General features: G+C 48.9%; 1 protein-coding gene across 1 annotated transcript in view; it reads left to right on the top strand.

The window, feature by feature from the left end:
• Window positions 1-15,326, top strand: part of vwa8 (von Willebrand factor A domain containing 8) — a 458,807-nt gene that overhangs the window by 423,536 nt on the left and 19,945 nt on the right. Inside the window, exon 43 of the mRNA XM_086006090.1 lies at window positions 6,374-6,532. Coding sequence (XP_085862216.1) covers window positions 6,374-6,532 — 159 coding nt within the window. The remainder of the gene's footprint in view (window positions 1-6,373; window positions 6,533-15,326) is intronic.

Below are 15,326 nucleotides of genomic sequence, written 5' to 3'. Positions count from 1 at the left end.
TGTCCACCCATTTCACCAGCCTGTCTATGTCCCCTTGAATTCTATCACTATCCTCCTCACTGTTCTCTATACTTCCACGTTTTGTGCCATCTGCAAATTTTGAAATTGTGCCCTGTACACCCAAGTCCAGGTCATTAATATATATCAAGAAAAGCAGTGGTCCTAGAACCGACCCCTGGGGAACACCACTGTATACCTTCCTCCAGTCCAAAAAACAACCATTCACCACTACTCTCTGTTTCCTGTCACTTAGCCAATTTTGTATCCATGCTGCCACTGTCCCTTTTATTCCATGGGCTTCAACTTTTCTGTCAAGCCTATTATGTGGCACTTTGTCGAACACCTTTTGGAAGTCCATGTACACCACGTCAACCACATTGCCCTCATCAACCCTCTCAGTTACCTCATCAAAAAAACTCAATCAAGTTATGTAAACACGATTTGCCTTTAACAAATCTGTGCTGACTTTCCTTAATTAATCCACACTTGTTCAAGTGACTGTTAACTTGTCCCTGATTATCGTTTCTAAAAGCTTCTCCACTACCAAGGTTAAACTGACTGGCCAATAGTTGCTGGGTTTATCCTTGCACCCTTTTTTGAACAAGGGGGTAACATTTGCAATTCTCTAGTCCTCTGGTGATAAATCAATTTCCTGTCGACTCCTAAGTTCAATTATACTGGTAGAAAGTGGACATGAAGACATAAAGACTAGGAGCAGGCTCACACTGGCTCGTACACTCACACACTCATTGGCTTACACACTCACTGGCTCACACTCACTGAATCACACTCACTAGCTCACACACTCGCACTGGTTCAGACACTCATTGGTTCACACACTCATTAGCTCACACTCACACTGACTCACACACTCACTGGCTCACACACTCTGGCTCACACACTCATTGGTTCACACTCACTGACTCACACACTCATTGGCACACACTCACACTGACTCACACACTCACTGACTCACACACTCACTGGCTCACACACTCATTGGTTCACACTCACTGACTCACACACTCATTGGCACACACTCACACTGACTCACACACTCACTGACTCACACACTCATTGGCTCACACTCACTGACTCACACTCACTGACTCACGCTCATTGGCTCACGCTCACTGACTCACACTCACTGACTCACACTCATTGGCTCACACTCACTGACTCACACTCACTGACTCACACACTCATTGGCTCACACTCACTGACTCACACTCACTGACTCACACACTGACTCACACACTCATTGGCTCACACTCACTGACTCACACTCATTGGCTCACACTATCTGACTCACACACTCTGGCTCACACACTCTGACTCACACACACTCACTGACTCACACATTCACTGGCTCACACACTCATTGGCTCACATTCACTGACTCACACACTCATTGGCTCACACTCAATGACTCACACACTCACTGACTCACACATTCACTGACTCACACATTCACTGGCTCACACTCACTGGTTCACACACTCACTGACTCACACACTCATTGGCTCACACTCACTGACTCACACACTCACACTGATTCACACATTCACTGGCTCACATTCACTGGCTCACACTCATTGGCTCACACACTCTGACTCACACACTGAATCACACATTCACTGACTCACACTGGCTCACACTCACTGGCTCACACACTTGCTGACACACACTCATTGGTTCACACTCGCACTGGCTCTCACACTCATTGGCTTACACACTCGCACTGACTCACACTCACTGGCTCACACACTCGCTGGCTCACACTCACACTGGCTCACACTCACTGACTCACACATTCACACTGATTCACACACTCACTGACACACACTTGCTGGCTCACACTCACGCTGGCTCATGCACGCACTGGCACACACACACTCACTGGCTCACACTCACTGGCTCACACACTCGCACTGACACACACTCACTGACACACACTCGCTGGCTCACTGACACACACTCGCACTGGCTTGCACACTTGCTGGCTCACACACTCACACTGGCTCACACTCACTGGCACACACTCGCACTGACTCACACTCTCGCACTGGCTCACACACACACTGGCTCACACACTCACACTGGCTCACACTCGCACTGGCTCGCACATTTGCTGGCTCACACTCTCACTGGCTCACACTCACTGACTCACACATTCGCACTGATTCACACACTCACTGACACACACTTGCTGGCTCACACTCACACTGGCTCATGCACGCACTGGCACACACACACTCACTGGCTCACACTCACTGGCTCACACACTCGCACTGACACACACTCACTGACACACACTCGCTGGCTCACTGACACACACTCGCTGGCTCACGCTCACACACTCGCACTGGCTTGCACACTTGCTGGCTCACACACTCACACTGGCTCTCACACTGGCTCTCACACTGGCTCACACTCACACTGGCTCACACTCACTGGCACACACTCGCACTGACTCACACTCTCGCACTGGCTCACACGCACACTGGCTCACACACTCGCACTTGCTCACACACTCGCACTGGCTCGCACATTTGCTGGCTCACACTCTCACTGGTTCACACTCACTGGCTCACACACTCGCACTGACTCTCACATGCTCACACACTCACTGGCTCACACACTCACTGGCTCACACTCACACTGACTCGCACTCGCACTGACACGCACTCGCACTGACACACACACACACTGGCTCACACACTCACACAATCACACTGGCTCACACACTCGCACTGACTCACACACTCGCTAGCTCGCACACTCACTGACACACACTCATTGACTCACACTGGCTCACACTCACACTGACTCTCACACTCAGAGACACACACTCACTGGCTCACACTCAGTGACTCACACACTCATTGGGTCACACTCGCTGGCTCACACTCACACTGATTCACACTCATTGGCACACATTCACTGACTCACTAGCTCACACTCACTGGCTCACACACTCTGACTCACACTGGCTCACACTCACTGGCTCACACACTCACTGACACACACTCATTGGTTCACACTTGCACTGACTCACACACTCATTGGTTCACACTCGCACTGGCTCACACACTCATTGGCTCACACACTCGCACTGACTCACACTCACTGACTCACTCACTGGCTCACACACTCACTGACTCGCACACTCGCTGGCTCACACTCACACTGGCTCATGCACGCACTGGCACACACACACTCACTGGCTCACACTCACTGGCTCACACACTCGCACTGACACACACTCACTGACACACTCGCTGGCTCACGCTCACACACTCGCACTGGCTTGCACACTTGCTGGCTCACACACTCACACTGGCTCTCACACTGGCTCACACTCACACTGGCTCACACTCACTGGCACACACTCGCACTGACTCACACTCTCGCACTGGCTCACACGCACACTGGCTCACACACTCACACTGGCTCACACACTCGCACTGGCTCGCACATTTGCTGGCTCACACTCTCACTGGTTCACACTCACTGGCTCACACACTCGCACTGACTCTCACACACTCACTGGCTCACACTCACACTGACTCGCACTCGCACTGACACGCACTCGCACTGACACACACACACTGGCTCACACACTCACACAATCACACTGGCTCACACACTCGCACTGACTCACACACTCGCTAGCTCGCACACTCACTGACACACACTCATTGACTCACACTGGCTCACACTCACACTGACTCTCACACTCAGAGACACACACTCACTGGCTCACACTCAGTGACTCACACACTCATTGGGTCACACTCGCTGGCTCACACTCACACTGATTCACACTCATTGGCACACATTCACTGACTCACTAGCTCACACTCACTGGCTCACACACTCTGACTCACACTGGCTCACACTCACTGGCTCACACACTCACTGACTCACACACTCATTGGTGCACACTTGCACTGGCTCACACACTCATTGGTTCACACTCGCACTGGCTCACACACTCATTGGCTCACACACTCGCACTGACTCACACTCACTGACTCACTCACTGGCTCACACACTCACTGACTCGCACACTCGCTGGCTCACACTCGCACTGGCTCACACACTCACTGACTTACACATTCGCTGACTCACTCACTGACTCACATACTCACACTGATTCACACACTCACTGACACACACGCTGGCACACACTCACACTGACTCTCACACTGGCTCACACACTCACTGGATCACACTCACACTGACACACACTCACTGGCTCGCACACTTGCTGGCTCACACTCACACTGGCTCACACTCACACTGGCTCACACACTCACACTGACACACACTCACTGACTCACACACTCGGTGGCTAACTGACACACACTCGCTGGCTCACGCTCAAACACTCACACTGGCTCACACACTCACACTGGCTCACACTCACACTGGCTCACACTCACACACTCACACTGGCTCACACTCACTCTCACACTCGCACTGGCTCATGCACTCACACTGACTCACACTCGCACTGACTCACACTCGCACTGACTCACACACTCACTGGCTCACACACTCACACTGGCTCACACACTCACACTGGCTCACACACTCACTGGCTCACACACTCACTGGCTCACACACTCACACTGACTCACTGGCTCACACACACTCACTGGCTCACACACTCACACTGACACACACTCACACTGACACACACTCATTGGCTCACACACTCGCTGGCTCACACACTCACACTGACTCACACACTCACTGGCTCACACACTCACTGGCTCACACTCGCACTGACTCACACACTCACTGACTCACACACTCACTGACTCACACACTCACTGACTCACACACTCACTGACTCACACACTCACTGACTCACACACTCACTGACTCACACACTCACACTCACACTGACTCACACACTCACTGGCTCACACACTCACTGACTCTCACACTCGCACTGACTCGCACACTCACACTGACTCGCACACTCCCACTGACTCACACACTCACACTGGCTCACACACTCACTGACTCACACTGGCTCTCTGATGCGCCATCAATTACTCAAAAGACTGAGGTTAAGCGAGTAACAACCAGGCTTTTATTAACTAAAGAATGAAGGTCTAGTCTCGAGTCGTCGACCCGTCCAGAATACTAAGGGACTGGGAGGTAGTCACTTATATACCTGGAATAGTGGGAGGAGTCAGCCGAGGCATGTCCAGACCTGTACCTAGTGGATACACATACAGACAGGTATAACAGTGGTTTACCACACTCTCACACTGGCAAACACACTCACTGACACTCACTGGCTCACACACTCGCACTGGCTCACTGGTCTCCTGGAGTCTGTATAAAAGTAGCTTTAAGGGTTGAGTTTCCTGGGTCTATGCCTGCCTGCACTGTGTCGCCAGAGCACAGCAGATATGGGAAAATCGGAGGTGGGGAGCGTCGGTACACTCGACTGTAAAGGAACCCTTCCGATTTTCCGGTACCCGCTACACCGGTGAACACGTACCAAGACCCAGGATAATCTCTGACTCAATAACCCTTCATATCCTGAACAATTTGGCAATTTTCTGAGTCAGTAGTTTTCTTTTATCAGAACTTTTACAAAAACAAGATCTTCTGCTGTAGAATAGGATGCCGAGGTTGCACGCAATCTGGTTCTGCCCGAGGCAGTAGCCGCGGAGGGGAATGGAATCAGTAGGCAGGGTATGGAGATTGTGGTGGGCTGAAGGTGATGGCTTCGGTCTTCCCAATGTTCACACCACAACAGCTTCCGATTGACAGGAAACTTTCAGAAAATAGTCAGCAATTGCCTCCAAATCTTTTCCCCTTTGCCGTCATCACTAATGGAAATCTCTTTTGTTATGTTTACATTCGATTCTGAGGAGCTAGGCAGCTCCAGCACCCACAAGCCCAGATGGGTAGGATAGCTGCACCAGCCTTGCCTGAGTGCTTGCCCACATTTGAGCGATAGATTGTGCCCAGTTGACACCGAGCACCTACATGTGATGTCTGGAGGGTCTATGGATGTCTTTCACAACCTGGGGGCACCATATGGAACTTCTTTCTAATTGCTTCAGGCCTCACCGGTGTAATTTGATTTGTTTTTGTTTAAGTATCAGTCTGGGTGGACCTCATGAAATATTAGTAGTATTGCCCGTAAGAGGAAATGCTTGTGTCCTGTGGGGCTAGGCTACATTCCAAACTGGTCAACTAAAAATAGGACCCCTTCATTATGCTTTTGGTCACCTCCAGACAGATCGAAGGAGGTCTTGGGAGAGATGGGGGGGGATGGGCGGTGCGGTTTGATTTGTTTTGGATTCTGATCTAATTGAACACATTCTGCCTGTCTCTCCAGCTCGGTAGTCCCCAACAAAAACCTAAACGTTTGCGGCTGCTTGTGGATGTCTCTGGCAGCATGTATCGCTTCAACGGAGTTGATGGCAGGCTGGAACGCTCCATGGAGGCTGTCTGCATGGTCTTGGAAGCCTTTGAAAACTACGAACAGAAATTTAAGGTAAAGGTCACTGTTAAACTCAGCCAGCTGATTTGGTGTTTTGGAAAGTTGATAAGAATAGGAGAACATGGAATCATACAGCACAGAAGGAGGCCATTCGGCCCATCGTGCCTGTGCCTTCCCTTTGAAAGAGCTCTCCAATTCGTTCCACTCCCCTGCTCTTTCCTCACAGTCCTGCAAATTTTTCCCCTTAAAGTATTTATCCAATTCCCTTTTGAAAGTTACTAAGAATCTGCTTCCACCGGCCCTTCAGGCATCCTGTCGTAACAACTCGTTGTGTAAAGAAGGTTCTCCCCAGGATTTTGTTTGCCATTTGCCTTAAATCTGTGTTCTCTGGCTGCTCACCCTCCTGCCAGTGGAAGCACTTTATCCCTATCTGCTCTGTCAAAACCCCTCATAATTTCATAATTAATAAACACGGCTGCTTTTTCTGACTTGTTTTCAGTAACTTGTACATAACAATTCAAGCTGTTTTATAGAATAGCCACATCGACAGTCTTTATGCTGTTATATATGTCAGTTGAACATCCCTTTAATACACTGTGTAACTCACCCTTGAGCTACTCCCACTAGATCTTCAGCCTATCATTTGCCTCTTAGCCAAATTGTCAAACCATTTTCCTCTCAAATTTACCACGTTCAGAGTTTTCCCATCCATGAGCTTTACAGCCAAGCGTTGTTACTTTCTGTGCTTCTGAAAAAATGTTACTTTGCAAATGTCGCTGGTCGACCCTCTGGACCTTAGCTCAGTCAGTTTCAGCAAGCGCTGGACAGCTTTGAACTCAGTGAGCATGGTCACTTCCTCAACTAATGAACCGTGTAAACCAGTCTTTCTTGGCCAAGAGAACTGACCTGGCCAAAATGGGTCAAAGCTGTTTAATTCAGACAACACCGCACAAAGAATGAATCTACTTTTGTTGTGAGTGGGCATGCAAAGCAAAAATATAAAATGAACCTGAGGATGGAGTCAAAGTGGCAAAGAAGTTGGGTCTAATCAGGGGTGGGTCTGGAAGTGCCTTAATTGGCCTTTCAAAGTGATATCATGGACCTGTCTTGTAAGCACAGTGCTGAAGGAAAAGGAGCCATGTTTTGAGTTAAGGTGAAGAAAGAGCACAGTTTGCAACCCACTGCAGCCTTTGGATTGAGCAGGGCGCGTGCTCATTCGCGTGTACCAGCAGGCAGCACACAGAACACCCGGCGAAATACAACTGCGCAGAGCTTAAACTGCTTGAAATCACAGACTAAAGAATATTGCGAATATTAGTCAAGATCAGGAGGAGATAATGCTCCAGATTTGTCAAAAGGCTTTTTGCTAATGTTATTGGCTTGAGCTTGAGGTATCATATTGAGTGATACCGGGGCTAAAACATTTAAGTTATGAGGACAGGTTGCATAGACTTGGCTTGTATTCCCTTGAGTACAGAAGATCAAGGGGTGGTGTAATTGAGGTGTTTAAGATGATTAAAGGAGTTGATCAGCTCGATAAAGAGAAACTATTTCCCCTGGTGGGGGAGTCCAGAACAAAAGGGCATAACCTTAAAATTAGAGCTGGGCTGTTCAGGGGTGATGTCAGGAAGCACTTCTTCACACAAAGGGCAGTGGAAATCTGGAACTCGCTCCTTCAAAAAGCTGTTGAGGCTGGGGGTCAATTGAAAATTTCAAAACTGAGATTGATAGATTTTTGTTAGACAAGGGTATTGTGGGTTATGGAACCAAGGCGGGTAGATGGAGTTAAGATACAGATCAGCCATAATCTAATTGAATGGTGAAAAGGCTGGAGGAGATGAATGGCCTCCTCCTGTTCCTGTGTTCCTACCATCCTTCCTATGAGTGATTTTGGAAAAGGCAAAACTTACATTGTAACAAGTGACCAGCTCGAATGGCGCGATGTTTCAGATGGTTGGGGAGGTGCTGAAGGCTCTTCTCACACACTACCCCACATCTCGTTCCCTCGCTCCAGTAGTGCGGTTGATGTCCTGTCTTTCAGATGAGATGTTGACGGATGCCCCATCTGCCTGCTTGGGTGCACTATTTGAAGAAAAGCAGGGATGTGCAAGCCTACATTTATTCCTCAACCTACACCACCAAAACAGATTCACTGCTTATTCAGCTCATTGATGTTTATAAGAACATAAGAAATAGGAGCAGGAGTCGGCCATTTGGCCCTTCGAGCCTGCTCCGCCATTCAATAAGATCATGGCTGATCATCGACCTCAACTCCACTTTCCTGCACTATCCCCTTATGGGAGCTTGCTATGCACAAATTGGCTGTCGAGTTTTCTTCCAAATCAGCAATGAATGCCTCAGAAGTAACACTTCGGCTGGGAAGTGCCTTGGAACCTCAGCCTCTGGGGTTGTGAAATGCTGCCAGATGTTCCCCCAGGGTCCTTAATGCACGAGTTCATACCTGTTAGGCCAGTTCCTGTTATCTGATTGAACTGATGTCCTCTGCAGCTGTATGTCTGTGCTGATTGCCAAGTGCAAATTCAAATAATGAAAAATTAGATTTTAATCACACAACCGTGAATAAATTTCCAATGATAATTTTTTCTTTTTACAGATCACATACATCACTACATTCACAAATCCTTGCAGGCGGCAGGGCAAGTTGATAAGGTGATTAAGAAAGCACAGGCTCGATGGGCCGAATGGCCTTCTTCCGTGCTGTAACCATTCAATGATTCTAAAGCGTATGGGATACTTAGCTTTGTAAATAGGGGCATTGAATACAAAAACAAGGAAGTTATGCTAAACTTTTACACATCACTGGTTAGACCACAGCTGGAGTATTGTGTCCAATTCTGGGCACCACACTTTAGGAAGGATGTCAAGGCCCTGGAGAGGGCGCAGAGGAGGTTTACCAGGATGATACCAAGAATGAGGGACTTTCATGATGTGGAGAGATTGGAGAAGCTGGGATTGTTCTCCTTAGATCAGAGAGGTTAAGGGGAGACCTAATGGAAGTATTAAACATTACAGGGGGTTTTCATGAAGCAAGCAGGGAGAAACTATTTCCTCTGGCAAGTGGGTCGTAACCAAAGATCATAGATTTAAAATAACTGGCAAAAGAACTAGAGGGGAGACGTTCTTGCTCAGGCCAACATCCCCAGCGTGGTCAGAGCTTCGATGCTGGGGATGTTGGCCTGAGCAAGAACACTGACGTTGGTGCGCCTATCCTGCCAATGGATTTGCAGGATCTTGCGGAGGCAGCGTTGGTGGTACCTCTCCAGTGCTTTGAGGTGCCTGCTGTACATGGTCCATGTCTCTGAGGCATACAGGAAGGCGGGTATCACTACTGCCCTGTAGACCATGAGCTTAATGCCGGGTTTGAGGTCCTGGTCTTCAAACACTCTCTTCCTCAGGCGACCGAAGGCTGCACTGGCACACTGAAGGCGGTGTTGGACTTCGTCGTCGACGTCTGCCCTTGTTGACAGTAGGCTGCCGAGGTATGGCAAGTGGTCCACGTTGCCCAAGGCCTTGTCATGGATTTTGATAATCGGGAGGCAGCACTGTGTGGTGGGGGCAGGTTGGTAGAGGACCTTTGTCTTACAGATGTTTAGTGTAAGGCCCATGCTCTCGTACGCTTCGGTGAAGGTGTTTACGATGGTTTGGAGTTCGACCTCCGAGTGAGCGCAGACGCAAGCATCGTCTGCATACTGTAATTCGACGACAGAGGATGGGACGACCTTGGATCGGGACTGAAGGCGACGAAGGTTGAACAGTTTCCCGTTTGTTCTGTAAATTAGGGACAGTAAGTTAGCGCATCACCCACTCTGAAATCAGACAGGTAATCGAGCCCGTCTCACCTGACAGCAGTTGATCAACGAAGTGGAATTGCTAGAAGCCATCGCCACAAAGTGCCAGATGGCGAGTCTCCAGTTCAAAACAAATTGACGTCAGTTCTATAGTTTCACTCAAACAGCCCGTAAAGAGAAATGAACTGAAGGTGCCAAAGGGCTGTAGGGAGGAGGTTCTGTGCATTGGTCCCAGGTTTAGACCAATCTGCTTCATTCCAATCTGACTGAGGTGTTTTTGATGTTGTCACTGAGCAGAAATGAAAGATATTCCATTCCCCAGAACTATCATCTCCCTTTTCTTCTCATGCACAAAGTGGTGAAGAGAGAAATGGCCCCTTGCACTCTGGTTGGAGATGGGAGGTGGAGCAAGTGAACAGTGGCCTGTGTCCACACATTGTGCTGGGTAGCAATGAGCAGAGTTATTTGCAGCGGCAGAACTGACAGTAAAGGCTTCCACGCAACAAGGGTTGTGCTCGGCATTCACTCCAACACGTTCCCCCAGAGAATGGGCAGCAAGCCAGGACCTGATTTAGAGCAAAGCAGAGAGACGAGGCAAATTCTAAAAGAAGCTATTAACTCACTTCATCAGACTAAAACTTCTCATTCTCTAATCCTACTTGGAAAGTATTTTATCCCAACCTGCCATATCCAATCCCCACTTGGACGTGTATATGCACACACCCCAACCTACACACACCCCAACCTACACACACCCCAACCTACACACACCCCAACCTACACACACCCCAAACTACGCGCCCCCCAACCTACGCGCCCCCCAACCTACGCGCCCCCCAACCTACGCGCCCCCCAACCTACGCGCCCCCCCAACCTACGCGCCCCCCCAACCTACGCGCCCCCCAACCTACGCGCCCCCCAACCGACGCGCCCCCCAACCGACGCGCCCCCCAACCGACGCGCCCCCAACCGACGCGCCCCCCAACCTACGCGCCCCCAACCTACGCGCCCCCAACCTACGCGCCCCCCAACCTACGCGCCCCCCAACCTACGCGCCCCCCAACCTACGCGCCCCCCAACCTACGCGCCCCCCCAACCTACGCGCCCCCCAACCTACGCGCCCCCCAACCTACGCGCCCCCCAACCTACGCGCCCCCCAACCTACGCGCCCCCCAACCTACGCGCCCCCCAACCTACGCGCCCCCCAACCTACGCGCCCCCCAACCTACGCGCCCCCCAACCTACGCGCCCCCCAACCTACGCGCCCCCCAACCTACGCGCCCCCCAACCTACGCGCCCCCCAACCTACGCGCCCCCCAACCTACGCGCCCCCCAACCTACGCGCCCCCCAACCTACGCGCCCCCCAACCTACGCGCCCCCCAACCTACGCGCCCCCCAACCTACGCGCCCCCCAACCTACGCGCCCCCCAACCTACGCGCCCCCCAACCTACGCGCCCCCCAACCTACGCGCCCCCCAACCTACGCGCCCCCCCAACCTACGCGCCCCCCAACCTACGCGCCCCCCAACCTACGCGCCCCCCAACCTACGCGCCCCCCAACACACGCGCCCCCCAACACACGCGCATACCCCAACACACGCGCATACCCCAACACACGCGCATACCCCAACACACACACACACGTTAATCCAAACACATGCCCCAACACATGCGCACACACAAAACTGACATTCTCTTCAAATTCCCACCCTCACAACACTGAATCGGAGAAGAAAAATGCATCACTGTAAACAACTTGACAAGGAGCAAATATTACTTGCAAATAATCAGACGGGGAGTGTGAAGAGAACGTGGCATTTCTTGTGCGTGTCCAGCCTATAACTTCTTGTTTAGATTCTACAGCGCTTACGAAGAGTGAAGGATGTGACTGGGTGGTTCATGGGGACATAAACCACGCACGTTTTGATGGGATAAATGGCCTGTTTCTGCGCTGGAACATTCTACGATTCTACAATAGCAAAATACTGCAGATGCTGGAAATCTGAAATAACAACAGAAAACGCTGGAAAAACTCAGCAGGCCAGGCAACATCCGTGTAGAGAGAAACAGAGTTAACGTTTCAGGTCGATGACCTTTCGTCAGAACTGGAAACAAGCAGGAAAAGGAACAGATTTTAAAGCAAGTTTAGGGGCTGGGAAATGGGGGAGGGGATGAAAGAACAAGTGGGAAGGTCTGTGATAGGATGGAAGGCAGGAGAAGTAAAGAGGCATTAAGAGATATTCAAGGCAAGAGGCGGTGGTAATGGGGCAGGTTAAGAAACAAAGGATGGCTCGAGATGGAGTGTGAATTGCGCTGGCAGAATGAAAGACAGCTGCCATGTGGAAAAAAAAAGCACACACAAAAAGTGTGGATAAAAAATATATGTGATAGGGGCCGAGGTTATGATCTGAAATTGTTGAACTCTATGTTGAGTCCAGAGGGCTGTAATTCTACAATTCTATGTTAGCGTGAGGCTGTTTGAATGGATTTAATAGTCACATGCAACTGATGCAGCCAGAACACCCAGATTGGATGTCCTGTAATCAAATGAATCCAAACAAGCCGACTTTAAATGAATCTGGTTTATTATGTACATATTGCACTGTGAAGTGTGTGCTCAGTGACCACACCCAGGCTCAGCTGCATCAGGTTCCTTATTGGCACAGTTTGGTTTTTAGCTCGGTAAGTGCACAGACGCAAAGTGATTCATCCTGTGAGATCCCTGAATGAAAGGTGTGTGGTAATAGTTAGTTTACTGTTCATACTGCAGCCTCCTCTTTGTATAATTACTGTGCAGCTGGAGGCGTATTGGAATGATTACAGGAGGGAGAAGAGGATAGCGATTGATAGGTTTTTATTAGGCAAGGGTATTATGGGTTACAGACGGGTACTTGGAGTTAAGATATGGATCAGCAATGATCTAATAAGAACAATAAGAAATAGGAGCAGGAGTAGGCCATTTGGCCCTTCGAGCCTGCTCCGCCATTCAATTAGATCATGGCTGATCTTCTACCTCATCTCCACTTTCCTGCACTATCCCCGTATCCCTTGATTCCCTTAATATTCAAAAATCTATCGCTCTCTATCTTGAATATACTCAACGACTGAGCCTCCACAGCCCTCTGGGGTAGAAAATTCCAAAGATTCACCACCCTCTGAGTGAAGAAATTTCTCCTCATCTCAGTCCTAAATGGCTGACCCCTTATTCTGAGACTGTGGCCCCTGGCTCTAGACTCCCCAGTCAGAGGAAACATCCTCCCTGCATCTACCCTGTCAAGCCCTGTAAGAATTTTGTATGTTTCAATGAGATCACCTCTCATTCTTCTAAACGCTACAGAATATAGGCCTAGTCTACTCAATCTCTCCTCATAGGACAATCCCCCATCTCAGGAACCAGTCTGGTGAACCTTCATTGCACTCCCTCTATAGCAAGTATATCCTTCCTTAGGTAAGGAGACCAAAACTGTACACAATACTCCAGGTGTGGTCTCACCAGGGCCCTATATAATTGCAGTAAGTTGTCTTTACTCTTATACTCAAATCCTCTTGTAATAAAGGCCAACATACTATTTGCTTTCCTAATTGCTTGCTGTACCTACATGTTAACTTTCAGTGATTCGTGCACAAGGACACCCAGGTCCCTCTGAACACCAACATTTCCCAATCTCTCACCATTTAAAAAATACTCTGCTTTTCTATTTTTCCTACCAAAGTGGATAACTTCACATTTCTCCACATTATATTCCATTTGCCATGCTCTTGACCTCTCACTTAGCCTGTCTCTATCCCCTTGACGCCTCCTTGCATCCTCTTCACAACTTACATTCCCACCTAGCTTTGTATCATCAGCAAACTTGGATAGATTACAATTGGTCCCCTCATCCAAATCATTGATGTAGATTGTGAATAGCTGAGGCCCAAGCACTGATCCTTGCGGTACCCCATTAGTTACAGCCTGCCAACTCGAAAATGACCCGTTTATTCCTACTCTCTGTTTTCTGTCCATTACCAATCCAAAATCAATGCTAGTATATTACCGCCATCCCATGAGCCCTAATTTTGTTTAATAATCTCTTGTGTGGCACCTTATCGAATGCCTTCTGAAAATCCAAATACACCACATCCACTGGTTTCTCCCTTATCTATCCTGCTAGTTTCAACCTCAAAAAACTCTTAACAGATTCGCCAAACACAATTTCTCTTTGATAAATTGGTGTTGACTCTGCCCAATCCTATTATTATTTTCTAAGTGCCCTGTTACCACGTCCTTAATAATAGATTCTAGCGTTTTTCCTACTACTGATGTCAGGCTAATTGGTTTGTAGTTCCCCGTTTTCTCTCTCCCTCCTCTCTTAAATAGTGGGGTTACATTTACTACCTTCCAATCTGCGGGAACTGTTCTCGAATCTAGGAAATTTTGGAAAATGACAACTAATTGAAAGAGGGAACAGGCTCGAGGGGCTGATTGGCCTCCTCCTGTTCCTATGTTCCCTGGAGCAATCGTCTAGATGTTAATGGAAAGGGGAATGATGGGAACAGAAGGAGATATTTCACAACTTTCAAGAAAAGTATATTCCAGTGAGGAAAAAAGGGCGTAAAAGAAAAGACAGCCATCCGTGGCTAAGTAAAGTAATAAAGGATGGTATCCGACTGAAAACAAGGGCATATAAAGTAACCAAATCTAGTGGGAGGATAGAAGATTGGGAAGCATTTAAAAGCCAGCAAAGAATAACTAAAAGATTAATTAAGAAAGGGAAGATAGATTATGAAAGTAAACTAGCAAAAAATATAATAACAGATAGCAAGAGTTTCTACAGTTATATAAAAAGAAAAAGGGTGGCTAAAGTGAATGTTGGTCCCTTAGAGGACGAGACCGGGAAATTAGTGGTGGGGAACATGGAGATGGCAAAAACGCTGAACAAATATTTTGTATCAGTCTTTACAGTAGAGGACACTAAAAATATCCCAACACTGGACAAACAGGGGGCTATAGGGGGGGGGGAGCTAAACACGATTAAAATCACTAAGGAGGTGGTAC

The sequence above is a fragment of the Somniosus microcephalus genome, chromosome 14 (assembly GCF_052327205.1).
Source record: "Somniosus microcephalus isolate GS21.2 chromosome 14, FLI_Smic_1.0, whole genome shotgun sequence".
Taxonomy (NCBI): domain Eukaryota; kingdom Metazoa; phylum Chordata; class Chondrichthyes; order Squaliformes; family Somniosidae; genus Somniosus; species Somniosus microcephalus.
The sequence above is the reverse complement of the archived record's forward strand: the minus strand, read 5'-3'. Positions and strand labels throughout refer to the sequence as shown.